At 42.0% G+C, this 17,964-nt stretch overlaps 1 protein-coding gene across 1 annotated transcript in view; it reads left to right on the top strand.

The window, feature by feature from the left end:
* The first annotated feature begins 683 nt into the window (after positions 1-683).
* Positions 684-17,964, top strand: part of rusc2 (RUN and SH3 domain containing 2) — a 34,610-nt gene continuing 17,329 nt past the window's right edge. Inside the window, exons 1-4 of the mRNA XM_057832579.1 lie at positions 684-810; positions 6,326-7,904; positions 12,356-12,803; positions 15,319-15,855. Of these exons, the coding sequence (XP_057688562.1) occupies positions 6,501-7,904; positions 12,356-12,803; positions 15,319-15,855 (2,389 nt within the window). The 5' untranslated portion in view covers positions 684-810; positions 6,326-6,500. The remainder of the gene's footprint in view (positions 811-6,325; positions 7,905-12,355; positions 12,804-15,318; positions 15,856-17,964) is intronic.

Here is a 17,964-nt window from a genome sequence, read left to right as displayed (position 1 = left end):
GAATTCATGGAGGGGTCTGAAATTTTCATCATAGTTGTATGCCCACTGTGAGAGAGATAATCTAAAAAGAAAAATCCAGAAATCACAATGTATGATTTTTTAACGATTTATTTGTGTGATGCAGCTACAAATAAGTATTTGAACACCTGAGAAAACAAATGTACCTGTTTAAGGTATTACATAATCTATATTCTATATCATATTTTTTTTACTCTGAGGTCCCCATTAATCTTCTATATAAAGTTGGGTTCATAAAACCACATACAGTACTGTACTTTATCAGTCAGATAACACGTGTGTTCATCACTGCAGTTGTTTACTGTGGCTCTACTGTCATATCGCGCCATCTAGTGGCAAAAATAAAACAAGGTTCAAACTTATCTGTAGCATCAGCATAATGCACATTTTTCATTCCGTTTCGTACAAACAACTATTTTCGCCTTTCAAAACTTCAGTTCGTAAGTAATAGAACCTTCTATGATGTTTGAGATTATTGACAACATATTTGAACAAGAAGCGTTGTACAAAACATCATTTTCATACGATTTAATATTGCATGGTGTGGGTAACACTTTCTAGATGATTATTAATGACGATAGAAATCAAAATGAATAAAATTTTTAAAAAAGTGGATATCATGGTGCGGGTTAGGTAAGACAATCCTGTTTCTGCGCATGCGCAGAGTGTTTAGTCCGCCAAGTCGGCAAGAAGCATCTTCGTCGTCGTCCTCCTGCGGGCACACGCACACACACGCGCCTGAAAACACCGGACTGTGACCCTTCCTCCACTTCACGGACGACCACCGTCAAGGTGAGTGGCGTTAATGCGTAGTGGGTATCAGAAGAAAAAAAACAAGCGAAGAACCGGGTGGAGGTTTGGTGATACGGGGCGGTTCGGCCCCGGCTCGGAGGTTTTCTTTCAGCTGACGACGCCTCCCTCAGCCTCCTCCTCAAACGTCCTTTTCTCCCCATTCAACCATCTTTTCGTATCGTATGATCTAACGTTTGACGGGAAAGATGTCGGTTTCTGTTTTGACACCCCCACCCCTGCAGAACTCGGTTCTGTGCTGGTGTTCTTTTCTTTTTTTTCATCGCATTGACACAAAGGGACGTTTGTACCAGCATCGCTATTAACACATGTTCATGTTTTTACACGTTGTCAAGAGATGATTAGACGTCAACACGCTTTGTTGTTGGTGTACCTTTTGACAGTCCGAGATAAATGACGCACTGATTTAAACTCCATTTGATCACATATTGATCCCGATATGACAGAAACAAACAGCCGTCAAGGTACAGGGAAGCAATGAATAACATATCCGTTCTTGTTTGTCAAAATAAAGGCATCGTTTATTTCCTGACACATTGATAGTCATCCGCAAACTATTTTTCATATAAACCATGCTACTGAGGTCTTTCACGTGTATTTCCGTACAATTTAATCAGCTTGTAATGAGTAGTGAATGTTCGATAGATTCGTTAATTTCTTTTATATTGAAGTCATCCTGGAAACACTTCCCGAATGCAACATCATTGAGTCTTGTGGTCGTGCCTATGTGACATAAATAGAAGAATGTAATGAAGATGTAGGTTAATGCCAGCTGATGTGTGCCCAGACACCTGAACTGCATTATGTCACTTCCTTGCTGTCTAAAATCAGATATGATTTCTACGATTAATTGACCACTGCAACTATTTAGTAAATGATTGGGATTAGTTGACCAGAGTGACCTGTGTGACTAGTTCATATGATTGACCAGTGTTACAGTTGGTGTGAATGACCAAGAGGTTGACGATTGAGTAATCAGTCCAGGAATTGACAAGTGTGACTAGTTGACTGGAGTCATTATTTTGACCGTGTGATGTGTGCGCCAAACTGACAAGTAAGACAAATTCTTGTGTGTGTCAAATTAATCCGCATAATACAAGCAACTAATATAGTCAAGAGTGACCAGTGCAACTAGAGGGAGTCTAGTGACCAGTATGACTATTGGATGAGTGTTATTACCTGACAAGCATGTGAACAGTTAGTACGACGAGTTGTGATGAATGCAAGGCCGTAGGCTTGGTCTCAGTACTGTTAGGGATGATATAACAGCATTACCTGCACGTACACTGTAAAAAACTCGTGGATTTACTTGATAAAAACATTCTAACAATTTGCACTAAGTGCTAGCAGTAAAATTTACTTAATAAAAGTAAGTGCAAGTGGTTACAATGATTTTAGCAAGTAAATCCACCAGTTATTTTTTTTCAGTGTACACTTTTTGCTGGGGACAGGACATTAATATGACCAAACAGATTGGGTGAATGGTGGTCAGGGCTACATTTCTCACCGATATGAACCTAATTAATTGATAGGTGAAATTATTCATGCAAAATAAATCTGTATTGACTTATACTAACATTCACACTGCAAATTTATAACGTCAATCTAGTCGAATATTTTTCTTCATCTTGTTTTGAGTGTTAAAGGCTGGTTCACAGATTAATGTGTCAGATTCTTCCACTTTAAGTAAATATTACTATTTTGTTCTTGTTAAGCCCATACATCTAAAAGTTGGTCGTTTTTCAGCTAAATCAAGAAAAAAAAACTTTAAAATAATGTTTTGAACAATATCTTTTCTTGAATGAAGAACATTTCTGACACGTTTTTTTAAAGATTAAATATCCAAACTTTTTGCTATTTTTCTTATTTCAAGAAATCTAAGTGAGTACAATTTACTTGAAGCATTGTTAGATAATTTCACTTATTTCTAGTATATTTACACTGAAAACAAGGGACTTTAAGTTTTTTCCCCACCCCCAATTTTAAGGAGTTGGGTTTTTGCAGTGCATATTGCCTGGCATGTTTGTTGCCAAAAAGCTCAATCTTGGTCTCATCTGACCAAAGCACACGGTCCCAGCTTTTTGGAACCAAACACTCTAAGTGGGTCTGGCGTGCCACGAAAGATGCGCATGCTGAAAAGCACCTCATACCCACTGTGAAGTGTGGGAGTGGGTCAGTGATGCTGTGGGGCTGTTTCGCTTCCAAAGGCCCTGGGAAACTTGTTAGGGTGCATGGCATCATGAATGCTTTGAAATACCAGGACATTTTAATTCAAAATCTGTTGCCCGAAAGCTGAAGATGGGTCAGCACTGGGTCTTTCAGCAAGACAATGACCCTAAACATATGGCCAAATCTACACAGAAATGGTTCACCAGACACAAAATCAAGCTCCTCCCATGGCCATCTCAGTCCCCAGACCTTGTTCTGTTGGCAAAAGGGGGTTGTACAAAGTATTAACACCAGGGGTGCTAATAATTGTGACACACATTATTTGATGTCAAATAATTTTTTCTTGATGTGGGATTTTTTCCCCACTGAATGAATGCACTTGTATTGAAGGTTGGATTTTTCTCTTTTTTTTCCATTAAGGTCCCATATTATTTGAATTAAAAAATATTAGAAGCTAAAAAACACATCTTTTTCAGGGGTGCCAATAATTATGGAGGGCACTGTATTTGTTCACGTGATACACTGTTCGATTCAAATCTTTATTTTCAAAAACTACTAAGGAAACATTTTGAAAAGTCATCAGCCAATCAAACATGCGTTTGAGGGGAAAAAATGGACTGGTACATTCAGCAAGTGAAAAGGGGGTCAATGTACATCTGAACATAATGAAAATACTGTAATTCACTCAATGATGGTAGGGTACTAGGGTCAGTTCTATCCTTACAACATATGGGAAGACAATCTAAATTACCGATATAATTGAAGTCGTTATGCAAATAAGGTTGCTTAGAAGTTGGTGGGGACAATTTGAGCATAGGTACTAGGTATCAATGAGTTCAACTAGTGGAGTTGTGCACCTTTTTCCTGCTGGGTACAACCAATTGACATGAGCAACTAGCAACGAATCACTACAATCTGACTATTTAACATTTTCCTAGTTGACGTGTCTTCATGTGAATCTGTTAAAGTTGTTTGCGTCCATCTGGCAGGCAGTGTGAAGATGTTTTTAGTGTCTGCATGCCTCTTGGAACATTTCTCCTCACGTTACATAACTGTGAGCCTTCACTGACCGGATGCACATACTTTCTATTTGTGTGTGCGTGTGTTGTAGTCACACACATGCATGTTTTAGGACCATGAATAGTTTCCTACAGATGCAACATGTTGCACTCATTATCCACTACGCCTTGACACAAGACACTACCCCATCGCACCCAACAATGACGGCGGTCAATGGTTACGTAAGCATGGCTAAGCTAATCTACCTTGGATGCACAGTTAGCTTGGGAAGTAAACCAAGTCATTTGGAAGGTGTCCATCCAGGTCAAGGACATGTTTTGACCAGAGAGACAATTATATTGTGTGTGTGGTTGACGTGGCAGACTTGTTTAGAGGGTGACTGGAATAGTGACCAGCTGACAAGAAAAATTGATAGTTGGTAGAGAAGATTTTATTTTTTGCCATATGCAACTTGACGAGAGAATCGAGCTGAAGAACGAGTAGTAACTTGATACACATCATCTTAGCTAACGAGAGACTCGTTTACCCGACGGGCAAGTCCAAATGTTGACCAGTAATGGTTGATCAGAGTGACACTTTGAAGAGAGAGACAAATTGTCAGGAGAGACTAATTGAAGAAGACAACTGGTTGATATAAAAAATGTTTTGAAGAGTGACTGGTTGAAAGACTTTTTTGTGAATGTGACTCGTTGACGGGATAGACGAGCTGACAAAAGAGACCCGTTAATAAGAGTTAAAAGGGCAACTGGTTAACAAGAGAACCCAAAGCCATCGACAAAACTGACTACCGTAATTTTCGCACTATAGGGCGCACCTGACCATAAGCCGCCACCCACCAAATTTGAAAGGAAAACTGCATTTGTTCATATATAAGGCGCACTGGATTATTAGACGCAGCTGTCCTCACTGTATTATGAGATATTTACGCCAAAAGATATCATCCGGTAACATTTTATTTGACAGTGGTGCCATAAGTCTGTCATAAGACCATTCTAATTATGAGATGACACTGCCATAGGCATTAATGAATGTTTATGACAGATGTCATTTTGTGTCCTCCGGCAAATTATCTCGCTTTTGAACGGATGTAAAAGATCCGAGCTGGACATAAATGGAGTTAGCGACATAATTTGCTGGATTACACTTAATGACATCTGTCATAAGCATTCATTAATGCCCTGATAATGTCATGTTATAATTATGACAGCAATCTTATGCAGTCTTATGACACTACTGTCAAATAAAGTGTTACCTGTTAAGCCAAATAAATCAACAAATAAGCCGCTCTGGACTATAAGACGCAGGATTCAAAATGAGGGAAAAAAGTAGCGGCTTATAGTCTGAAAATTATGGTTGTTGATGAAGACTGCTGGTTGACAAGTATGACAATTTATTCATTTCACTTTCACGCTACTCTGTGCACCAAATCCATAATGTACGTTTGACGTATATGACTTCTTTGTGTGGTAAGGGCCTTTGCAACCAGCTGCTTGCTTACTGAGTGCTAGTTAATGTGGAGTAAATGCACTCAATGCCAACATTAGTTCAGTCTGTGTTTGGACATTTAGTATCTGTCTTTTAGCATCTGTTAATGCTGTAATTGTGCAAAGCAGACGCCAACTGGGAGTGCTAAACATGGAATCCCTGTCTAGGGTGTGCGAGTGTGGGGTGGAGGGTGGGGTCCACTTGGCCCCTGTCCCACTCTGCTCCATTTTCCTGGAAGTGCATATGTGGTGATGTAAGAAGGATTGTTCAGTAGCAAAGCTAATATGCTAATTAGTAAGTGCTAAATATATGTCTAGTGAGAAGACTGTATTGTATCTTCTATATGTTTTGCTGCTTGGATTTTCCTTCATTTAAATACAAGGTACAAACTCTGGTAATAAAAAAAGAGCATTTCCAGTTGAGTCAAGTAGTAATATGATTCTGAAAACCAACCTGATGAGATTCAGTTTTAATCCACCAAAAGGTGATTAGCATGGTTTAAGACTTTTAGTCTTTCTTTAAAACATGCATGAATCCACACACATGGATTATTTTTCCATAATCCAGTGAGATTATTTTTATAATAGAGGATTATTAAATGATTGAGTGGATCATTTGGGAAAAAAAGAGCGGATTTTGCCATAATCAAATAAAGAGAATTCATCAGTTTGATCGAGCCAAATACATTTGCCTCCTATGACCTGTTGACCCTTTCACTAATAGACACCTGCAAGTAGTTAAGAATTTTATGAGGTGGCGTTCTCTCTGGTGAATACTGTATAACCTAAAATTTGCAATGTGTCTTCTTTGTATGTGTCTACAGATGTCTCACTCTCTCCATGACTTTGTGCACCATTCTGACCACGCCCTCGACTTTCCTGACCTCTCCTTTCAAGTCCCTGGCGGCGCCCCTGAGCGGCACCCGGCTTGCCACTCTTGAATTCTAGTCTTGACACAAAGTGCGCAAAGTTTAATTTTAACCCCGGTCCTTTTCAGCAATGGACGGCACCCCCAAGCTGTCTGGGGAGACCCTGATCGTGCACCACATCCCTCTGGTGCACTGTCAGGTGTCGAGCCGTAGGCAAGGGGGGTGCGGTGTTGGGGGAGGCTCCCTGAAGAGGAACAACCCATTTAGCCTGCCGGAGAATTTGGGACTGAGTCGCACCACCTCCCTCCCCGAAAGAGACGTCCTCCAGAGAGAGGCGCTGCTGTATAGCAGCTTGATCCAGACCTCAGCCCACAACGGAGGAGAAGAGAGGAAGGCCGGTAGTAGTATGGCCAGCGACGACTCCTCATTCACTTCTAGCATCTCTGACGAACAACTGGTGGCAGCGCACACGTTACCCCGAGTCAAAACCAGGAGCCAACACCCACTACGTCGGAACCCCTTCCTGATCAAGACAGACGATGAGGAGTATGAGGATGACGAAGACGACAACCTGAGTGGCTACCGCGAAGATTCTTCCTTCCACCTACATACCCACGCTGACTTGACCATGCAGTCATTCCATCTACATGACCTGGGCTTCGCGTCAGAACCACACAAACGGAACGGTGCAAACCGGGATTCGGACCCTCCGGATCTGGGGCGCCGACACGCCAGCGGCGGGTCCGACATGTCTGTAGACTGTGCCGAGCACGAGTGGGAGGACGACGAGGACGGAGATCATCCCATGCCGTGCGGCCGGAGCGGTGAGACGGGCTCCTACTCGTCCGCTTCGTCTACACGGCACTGCTCCTGTTGCACCCTGGCCCAGAGCTTCTCCCGGGACTTACCCAAGGACTTCCCCGACACCTTCCTTGAGTGCCCGCGGGGCTACGGCAGCGACTCCTCATGCAACAGCTCGGACGGAGTACTGGTCAACTTCAGCACTATTTACAACAAAATGAACAACAGTGTCCCCGAAAAGCCCGGTAATCTTAACAGCCCCGCTGAGCGACCCCCGCCGGTTGACCAACGGGAGTCCACAGGGAGCGCGTTCTATTTGGACCTCCTCACATCTCCGACGGAGCCACCGCTGTCTTTTCCGCTTGCGCGAGAGCCTCCGCTATCAACCATCTCCGCGTGCTCCTGTTCGGCGGAGCACCAGGCCGCTCTGGAGCTGGACGCCAACTGCAACTCCTACTGTCCACCGCCGTGTGCGTCAGCGGGCGGCCCGGCATCCTGCTTGCAGAGTCAGGCCCGCTTGGTAGTGGCCACACAGAATTACTATAAATTGGTCACCTGTGACCTGTCATCCCAGTCGTCGCCTAGCCCCGCCGGATCTTCGGTCCACAGCAGCTCTGAGGAGCACAGCAGGGGTAGCCCATCTAGCCCAACGCAGCCCAGCGAGTACTTCCTGTTCCGACAGAGGGCTGACCAGGAAGTGGAAGATGAGAGGGAGGATGAAGAGTCAATGACAGTAAGGGCTCATTTTTTTCCTCTATGATTCAGCAAGTTCATTCCTTTTTTTTTTTAAATAAAAAATGGGCAGGTTTGATTCCTATTTTTATTAAATCCAAAAAGGGAGAGAAAAGAAACAGCTTCTGCTTTGTCTAGTGTCGCATGCTTGTGACTGTGGGTTATTTTAGACTGATGTATTGTATTTATTTTTACATCGCTTGGTTGTTTGACATCTGTTGTTCTGCGTGTGAGTGCGATTCAAAATCACATCAAATTTCTTTTCTGAGTGCTATTGGCCCTTTGAGGTACACAATAAACCTGCACATTTTCTTAAAGCGGAAGTTCAGGATTTTTGACATTAGGCTTAATCTTTGAGTTAGCAGGGGTTTAGTTAGTTGGTGGTAGGGGTGAAGACAAAATATCGAAAGTGTGATATATCATGATACTTTGTATCCCAAAAGGTTATCGATATGCTCCTACCAAGAATCGAGATCTCGTTTTAAAAAGGTGTCAATGTTTAAAAACAAAACAAAAAGGAACCAATAAGGTGCTACCAAAATCTTCCACCAAAATAGCGTCTCAGTTAACTCTAAGGCTGCCATTGACGGTGCTCGACGCCCAATCCATTTTGACTGGCAACGTTGGCTCTTTCTCAACCAGAGCATTCGCAGTCATTCTGTCCGATTATCGGGACATTTACAGGTCACTTGCTGTTCATTTACAAGTCATTTCCTGTTGAGTTTGAATCACTGCCTATTCATTTGGGTTATTCCCAGGTCATTTCGTGTTCTGTAACTCAAAATAAACAGGAAGTGACCCATAAAATACCCCAAAATCAACAGGAAGTAACTGAAAATCAACAGGCAAATGACATTAAATGGCCCAAAATTACATCATTGCCTGACATTGGCTGCCACTAACAGCCATAGTGGGAGGGATGGCAGCGAATGAACGAATGTTAGTTCGCTGCCACCCTCCCAGTTCAAACGGATTGGACGTCTACTAGTGATGAACTCATTCCAATTCACAGCTTGTGAATTGGAATGAGCATGTGTTTATTAGTTGTTTGTAGAATATCCTAGAATGAGTTCCTGACCAATGTATCGATAATCGTTGTATCGCCATATCGTCAGATCACCGTTATCGTGAGCTTTGTATCGCAAATCGTATCGTATCGTGAGGCACCAAGAGGTTCCCACTCCAAGTTGGTGGAGTTGATTTCAACAAATTCCGTTTTGTTTGCAATTTATTTGTTATTAGTTTCAGGGCTCCGGAGTGGCTAAGCTAGCGCGAGTCAATGGCATCAATATAGCATGCCAATAAACAACAACATATGCACGTATGAAAATCATCAATGACCCCTGCAATCAATAGTGTTGAAAAATGTTTTCAGGATAAAGTTATTAAAACTTACCATTGCATGTCAATATTTGCAGTATGAACAGCAACATTTGTAATCCTGAAGCTCTGGAGAGGAGCAGGGCGGAGTGATATCACATGGTTTTTTTTTCACCGCTAATTTTTTATGTCGTAGCCAGCAGCCAGTGACCAGTTTATATTTTTCCTCGTTCTTCATAGGGAATTTGTGGAAACTTTCCTTGCCCGTTTCTTCCGTGTTTCCCAGAGTTGTTAATAACCTTCAGTAATGAGTAATCTAATGCATTACTTTTCTCATCTTGGCAACGCCGTTACCGTTACTGAGGCGGGTCAGGCGTGCATTACTATGCGTTGCGATGTTGGTTGACTGATGCAATAAAAGTCTGAAAAAGACTGACTCACGGAGACGAGAGAGCAGAGCAAGAGCGGGGAGGAGGCAAGGGAGTGAGAAGCCATTGCAAACGCGATGCTACTATGCTAGATGGCTCCAATAATACCTGACTGTAAACGATAGCCTACAAACTACGCCCACATGATGCTTCGGTAGATATCACATATATACAGAACTAGATGCAAATGACAGACACGGCGGCATTAGCAACAAGTATAATAAAGAATTAGATGCGTTAGTAAACAGCCGCCATCTTAAAGCAGTAGACTTCTCAAGAAAGCTCTGTTGTAGAGAACCTTCCTAGCGAACCTAAGTAACTTTTTATCTAAAATACTTTTAAATCGGCAAAACTTAACTTAAATCTATCTTTAAATGATGAAACAGTTTTAAAACTTACACAGTTTTAAAACTTACACATGTCGAATAGACAGAAGGGAACTAAAGCAATAACGGGAGCAATTTTAACAACTTTAACGGTTGATTCACAACATTAAATGACTTCCACACATAGCAAAGGTTACTATCTAGTTATCGCAATATCCGCAATACCCCTGTTTCTAGTTAAGTTTAGGGTAAAGAATTGGGCTAGGGCCAATTGTCCCAAAAACCCTTTAAACTTCACATTGTGTGACATGTTTTTTTTTTTTTTTTTTTTGAGAAAATTAAAAACGTGAAAATTATCACCAGTTACTTTGCCAAGTAACTAATTACTCTTACATTCAGGTAACTGAGTTACTAACGCAATTACTTTTTGGGAGAAGTCATTTGTAACTGTAATTAATTACTTTTTTAAAGTAAGATTAACAACACTGATGTTTCCACAGCCTCTAAATGCACATTTCGCCATGTTGCCGGCCATCAGTTAACTCAGCAGACTGATGCTGCATTCGAGGAAGGTGGGAAGTCAGAGTTTCCTACCTCTGATCTGGAAAAATATCATTAGTACGCCTCCACTATTTCATTGCTTATGAGACGTCAGGTTTGCTGGAGGTCAAAATGTTTTTGAAGGCCAAAATAAAAAACAACTTGTGGCGATCAGCTATCTTTGCTGTTTACATTCGCTTGGAATGCTTTAAGGTTGCAACTTGTACCCTCCGAGCGTGATAAGTCCGACTTCCCACCTTCCTTGAATGCAGCGTGAGAACAAGTGACCGAAGTACTCCTCTTTATTGGGGTCGTATTACGCATCTAAAAAAATAGTCCTGCAGAATAAAATTAATTACGGCAGTTTGGTGTGACATTGTTTCGGCCGCATGGGTGTTTTAAAACAAAGATCTGTTTTTAATTTATTTGACTATGTTGGATCTGTTCATAGATCTGTATCGTTTTTTTATTGGCATGCTCTAATAGTGCCATTGACTCACGCTAGCTTAGCCACTCCAGAGCCGTGAAACTTACAAATAACTTAAATTGAATTTGTTGAAATCAACTCCACCAACTAACTTAACCCCTAACTCGAAGATCAAGCTAATGTCAAAAATCCTGAACTTCGCTTTAAGAGATTGTTGTCATGATAGATAAAGCAGTAACCTCAATCACAGCAGGAGCTTCAAAAGTCCTCTGACATCTAACATTTCTGAACAGCAACAGAAAGCCCAATTCACAATTTGAATCAAATTAACTCATTGGTAGCCAGTGCAATGACAGTGATATATGTCCAATCCATTTGAAGTGGGAGGGGTGACAGCTAATTTTCATTTGTTGGCACCTTCACAGTTATAATGGATTGGATGTCTACTAGTGATAAACTCGCTTAAATTCCTGGTCGAAGGTTGATTGGATGCCACGCAATTGGACGTCTATTATTATAAGTCAGACTAAGGGCGCTTTCCCACTAGCACTGTTTGGTCCGTTCTAAATGGACCAGACTTCTTTTTCTTTTTCTCAGATAGTCCGCTTCGTTTTGTAAATGTGAACGAGCATCTGAACTCTAGTTCGGACCAAACGATTCTGGTCCGCTCAAAATCGCGTGTCTCGATCCAGGTTTTAATGTGGCGGTTGTGTTTTGCATGCTGTTCCTGAATAGTGTGAAAGTGAAAGTGGCCGGGGCAGGCAGAGCCTCTCTGGGTTGCCGTTTTGTGAGTCTCACTCTCCTGAAAGTGGTGACGATTGACAGTCCAAAAAGTCACGAAAGTAAAAGCGATAGTGTCCCTGTGTGACTTGGGGTACCACATGGTTCACTTTCGTGGTTTATTTTTCTTCTATGCGTTTTTGTTCATATACTCCAGTTCACTCGGCATAGAGTCGAGAGGGAGTGGCCCTGCCGCTGGAAGAGCGATTCCTTAATTTATGCTATTTTACGTGCAGCGTCACAGAGTGGTGCTATGACGCTGCACGCTCCCTCCCCTCCCAGGATGGAGGTATTTCGTCTTCTATTTGTCCACTCAATGAGTGGGCCTTTCATCCAAGTGATGCTACTCTGAAAGTTCGGTTGGCGCAGTGTGAATGGTGAATATTTTATAACAAGTCATTTGCAAGTGTTGTTGCGAGGTAGCTCTCTAACTGGACCCTGGTCCTATTTGTGTAATGTGAAAGCGCCCTAAAAGAGTTGACTTTCAAGTCACTATGAGCCACAGCAGAAGGATAAAAGAGCCAAATGTGTTTCTAAAGCTGCAGGTTGCATACCCATGTGGTAGAGGTAGATGGAGTGCGCCCTGCTGATGTATAGAGAATGATCATAAATCCCTTTAATGTTCTTCCAGTCTCATCTAGCTGCTAAAGATGAAGAAGCAGACGAGGATGAAGATGAGGAGGCGATCGAGGGGCTCGACGCCCCTCCTGTCCTCCTCCAAGGCCAAGTGTACGTCAACGTCTCACCTCCGCCGGGCAGCCGGGGTGACGTCAGCGGCCGGCCACGTTCCCGCAGCTATGACCGCAACTTGGATAAGTCGCCGGGGCCCCGCCTGGGCTCCCTGGAGCGCATGCTGAGTTGCCCTGTGCGCCTCAGTGAGGGGGCGGCGGCACCTCCTCGTGTCACCTCCTTTGCCGAGATCGCCCGCAGTAAGCGTCGGCATGGGAACTCGCCGTCCCTAAAGGTGGATCCATTCTCCTCCACGGAGTTTTGGCCCATACAGGAAGGAGGCACCACAGGGATGACATCCCCTACTGCCGTTTGTGGCCCAGACGCGACCAGGGAGGCTAACGCTGAAGGTTTGCGTTTCATGTTTTTGTCCTTCTTTTCCTCCTTGTCCCAAACTCCTGGGGGATTTTGTGTCCGATTTAGATACGCACATCGTTTCACCCTTTTGGACTTCGACAGCTTGTTGATCCTGTCTGTCTTCTTCCGTAAAGTTTTATGTCAGTTGGCAGTCTCATACATATGTAACCACTAAATGAATCAATTAGACAATGGAGGTAGAGCTTAATGGATCATGCTCACCGAACAACAGTTGCGGGGGCGGAGTTTGCGAAAGGTCAATTTCCATCCTTCTTCCCTACCACCCTTTCTGCCTTTATATGTTTCTACATGTCTTGTTTCTTTCCTTTGTTACTTTCTTAGTTTACCCAAACCCCTTTCTGTCTTCCTTGCTTGCTTCCTTCCATCTGCTTTTTGTTCACCCTTCACTCCCTACGTGCTTTTCTTTATCCCTTTCTTCATCCTGTCCAAGATGTTCTGTGCTGTCCTGCTAGAATGGAGTTTTTCTTACAAATAGACGATGCCACCTAGTGGCCTGGCATGTAATTAAAAAAAAGAAAAAATTGGCTCTCATTTTTAATTTCAGAAGAGACAATTAGGGCTGAAGCTATCAATTATTTTAGAAATCGATTAATCGATGAACTAATTAGTTCGAATAATTGAGTAATTTGAATACCTGAGCTGAGCCTTAAATGGTATAAGATAAATAAATACATGAGAATAAGTACAAAAAAAAGAACAATTGGCTAACTTACATAGCAAAAGTCCGCTAGCTTAAATGCTATAAAATGCTTTTTTTTTTTTTTACAATGCTCTTAACAAATGTTTTGAAAACATATTCCCACAAAAAATGGCTAAATATACCTATAAACTAAATTACAAATGCATTAAAAAATACATTACATCAAACAAAAACTTATGTTGTTCTTAACAGGGAGCAGGTTGATTCAGCCATGTTAAATGAGTTATGTCATACTCACTGTTGCCACTAGATGGCAGTGTATCTAGTATATACCCAAATCAATAGAACTAAATGCAAACACTTTCTAAAAAAAACATTTAATAACACCACCTTAATTAAACGAATACTCAAAGCAGCAAATTTAATTTGAATATTTTTTCTAATCGAATTACTCAAGTTAATCAATTAATTGTTGCAGCGCTAGAGACGATGCAAAATAGCTTTTGTACCACGGTACGCACAGGTGCTGTAAGACAACATTCTGTACTTTCACATAGCAACTCGCCTTGTCGCGATCAGTCAACGTCTGCATGGATACACTGGAGATTTTGACAATTAGGTCAGCCTGTGGAAAAGGATGTGCTTCTTCTTCTTCGCTTCCATCAATGGTTTGGAATGTCAATGAGAGCTGTGCACATATTTTATTCATTGAGCTTCATTAAGTTCAATCAGCTAAGTTTTTTGTTTTTAAAAGCCTGCGGTGGGTTAGCCCCCTTGCTAATGGTGCTAATGTGAAGTTGCAAAAAACATCTCGTGCTTTGCCTGAGACATGTTGTTGCACCCTCGGCCCTTCAATACATCATTCTTCATCTTCTTTATTCCTTTTATTCTTTCCCTTCTTTCACTCATCCTGCTTTCTTTATGTACCAGTCTTTGTTTCTTTCTTCCCACTTTGTTTCACATATTTCTTTCCCTGTCTCTGTTTTGCTTTCATTCCTCACTCATGCATACCTCGCATCCATTTGTCCTTTCTACAGATCTTTGTTCTTTTCAATCAATTCTTTCCTTTCTTTCATCACACCTTGTATCTTTATTTCTTCCTTACTCCCTGATTTCCTCCTTTGTATTCTGCCTCTTTCCTCTCTTCCTTCATTCTTCCTGCTTCCATCCTTCCTTTCTTCCAAACATCCTCGCTCCCGCCCTCCGTCTCTCATCCCGCTTTTCCCACTACAACTCAATGTCGCCTCCGTGTGGCTGCCACAAACGCTTCACCCAGTCTCATGTAGTAGTAATTCGGCCTTTAGACTGACAAACAGCTTGCGCAATGCTGTGAAGCGTCTCTCTCTCTCACACACACACAAACATATACGTGCTGGTGCAACACTCACTGCGTTTTGGGAGGGAAGAAAAACATAGAAAAGAAGAATAAATTCTTCTGATGCAAGATTTACAGGTTTGTATGTGCCTGTATCAGTGTGTAGGTGTGTGTTCGCAAGATGTCTCAGCAGTTTCTTGACAATGTTGCTAAAATAAGCTAAGCTAATGTATATGTGCTTGTGTTAGTGCCTGGAAAGTCACGTGACTGACTTCCAATGACAACCATTGGAATTTCTTGTAATGACTTGAACTTGAACATGCACTTGCTTCTACGTATAATCTAGGTTTTGTGCACTACGTGTTTTCATGTTTTTCACGGGTAGGTGTAGGAATTTCTAAGGCTGCTCTGTTGTAAATTTCAAGTCCTTCTTGCAAGCCCACTCACTTCACTCAGAAAAAGGCTTTCCTTTGGTTGTTTATGGTCCGTAACCACCGCCTGAAAGCAGTTATTTCTGCTGTTGTCATTTCAGGAGGCCTCACCAGCTGGTCTGGCATCCACCCGGGCGTTGTGCGTTACAGCAAAGACCGGCGACCCACTACTCTCCCTATTCAGCCCTTCACCTTCCACCACCAGCTAGCCACCAAGCCCCCCCAGCCCAAGCCTCTACTCCCCTTGTTAACCGGTTACACATCGGGTACACAGGCCCACCGAAGCTCCGGCAGTTCAGAGGACGAGGAGAGCAAGGACTCCGCCGGGAACGAGCGGCATCGGGGCTGCGCAAACGGGGCGGCAGCTCCCCCGGGGTCTGTTCGGCCGTCGCCCCTGGGGAGTTACTCCCCGGCACACCTTCAGGAAGGGGCCGCCAGCTCCGGGACCTGTTCCACGTGTACCCCGAGCCCCCTGCCGCCTCACAACCGTGGGCCGCTGCCGCCCAATGACTCTGACGCCGCCACCTTGGGTGTGAAGAGAGGGGTGGTGCCACCTGCTTTGCCGCCTGTGCACCAGGACACGCTGAGCCCCCTGGGGACCCTCGTGGAAGGAGGCAAAGCGGCCAGGATGCACAACGGTAATGTCAAAATTCATTTACTGTAACGGTCATTCATTTAAATTTGGGATGTCCCGATACGATCACGTGATCGGAAATCGGGCCAATTTTTCAGAGGATCGGAATTGGGTGAAAAAGATCGGGTTTTTGATTAAAAAATATATGTTTTTCTGCTTCATGCTCCCACAGCATCTTACTCTCCCTCCTGCTGTTTTTCTTGGTCAGAAGGCAGCTAGAGTTTGCTACTTAAAGTTAACGATGATTGACAGGTTTGTAGCTTTGATCTGGCGAGTGAAGGCTCTGTAGCGCTACGATCAAAGGCATAGATATGTCAATCATGTACCGTCAGGTACCGTCAACTAATAGTGAAGTCTATGGTTATTCTTGTTTTAAAATAACTCATACATGATGGCATGTAACATGTTTAAAAGTTTTATTTAAAAAACAAAAAATTTTTAAAAAGGTATCAGATCGGGACTAAGTATTGGCACATTCTCAAAATCGGTGACTCAGGTGCAAAGATATGCGATCGGGACATCCTTAATTTTAATCATGTATATGGCAGTGATTAGATTAGAATAGAATAGAATAGAATAGAATAGAATAGAATAGAATAGAATAGACGTTGAGACAGATATCTGAGAACATATTAGTGAGATGCATGTGACAATGTTGTGGCATTAGCAGTGCAAGACATCAACATTTAGGTGCAAACTTGAGTTGGGCATTGTTATAGCTCTCGGAAAGAAACTGAATCTCAGTCTCTTTTTGCTGTTATGGCCCTGTGGCGCCTGCCACATAGCAACAGGTTGAAGAGGTGGAAGCTGGGCTGTGTATAGACTTTATAGATGTTTGCCAACACTGGTGTGCTGCTAGAAAATATCTGCCAATAATGTGCCATTGTCCCAGAGACCCTCAAAAAGAAATAAGCGGATGGATGGAAAATCTAGTCATCATATGTCCAAAAAAAGAAAGGGGAAAAATCCACGAGAATAGACATAATATTAAGATTAAAGTCGCAATTGTATGAGAATAAAGTCATACCTTGTAATTAGGGCTGTCAAAATTATCGCGATAACGCGCGGTAATTAATTTTTTAAATTAATCACGTTAAAATAGTTGACGCAATTAACGCACATGTCCCGCTCAGACAGTATTCTGCCTTTTGGTAAGTTTTACAGCAAGGTTTTTTGTGCTGTCTAACAGCGAACTCTTGTGGTCGCTTTGCGACATGGTTTATTGCTTTCTTGCCAGTTCAATATGGCTGCACGACGTCTCGGGCTGACGCCTACGTTGTAATGTTGTGCTTATATGATCCTTGGACAAGATTTGTACGTAAGTATGGTTGTTGTAAAGAATGTACATATTATGTTAGTAAGCGAAATGTTATATTTTTTGTATGAGACGCTTTTTGTTTATGTTTAGTGAACCTGTATAGCGTGCTAAGCTAACGTTGTTGCTAATGCAGTGCTTGTGTACTTTTTTTTTGTAGTTTCACTACGGTCTAAAGAGGACAATGGTTTGAGGCCATTTTATTAATAAATCAGATGAAAAAGGAAGAAGTCTGATTATTAAGGCGTCGTTCACTAGCTGTCTAGCTTTGGAAAAAGTAGACGCTTCGGAGTGAGGACAGCATAGACAGATTTAAATGACAGTAGAGTGAAATGCCCACTACAGTCCTTAAGTACCGTATGTTGAATGTATAAATCCATCTTGTGTCTTATCTTTCCATTCCAACAATTTATTTTACAGAATATATATATAATTTACAGAAAAATATGGCATATTTTATAGATGGTTTGAATTGCGATTAATTACGATGAATTAATTTTTAAGCTGTAATTAACTCGATTAAAAATTTTAATCGTTTGACAGCCCTACTTGTAATATTACAAGATTAAAATCGTAATATTACGAGAGAAAAATCGTAATATTACGATATTAAAGTTGTAATCTCACGAGAATTAGGTTATACCAGTGTTTTTCAACTTTTTTTGACTCACGGCACGTTTTTACATTGGAAAAAATCTCAAGGCACACCTCAAATCAAAAATGTTCCCAATTTTTTTTTTGTACAGTATATTTAATTATAAAAAAAATTCTCAGTATGTATACTTACTCAGTGTGAAA

The sequence above is a fragment of the Corythoichthys intestinalis genome, chromosome 3, assembly GCF_030265065.1.
Source record: "Corythoichthys intestinalis isolate RoL2023-P3 chromosome 3, ASM3026506v1, whole genome shotgun sequence".
NCBI lineage: Eukaryota > Metazoa > Chordata > Actinopteri > Syngnathiformes > Syngnathidae > Corythoichthys > Corythoichthys intestinalis.
Note: the sequence above shows the minus strand (reverse complement) of the source record. Positions and strands in the feature narration are given on the sequence as shown.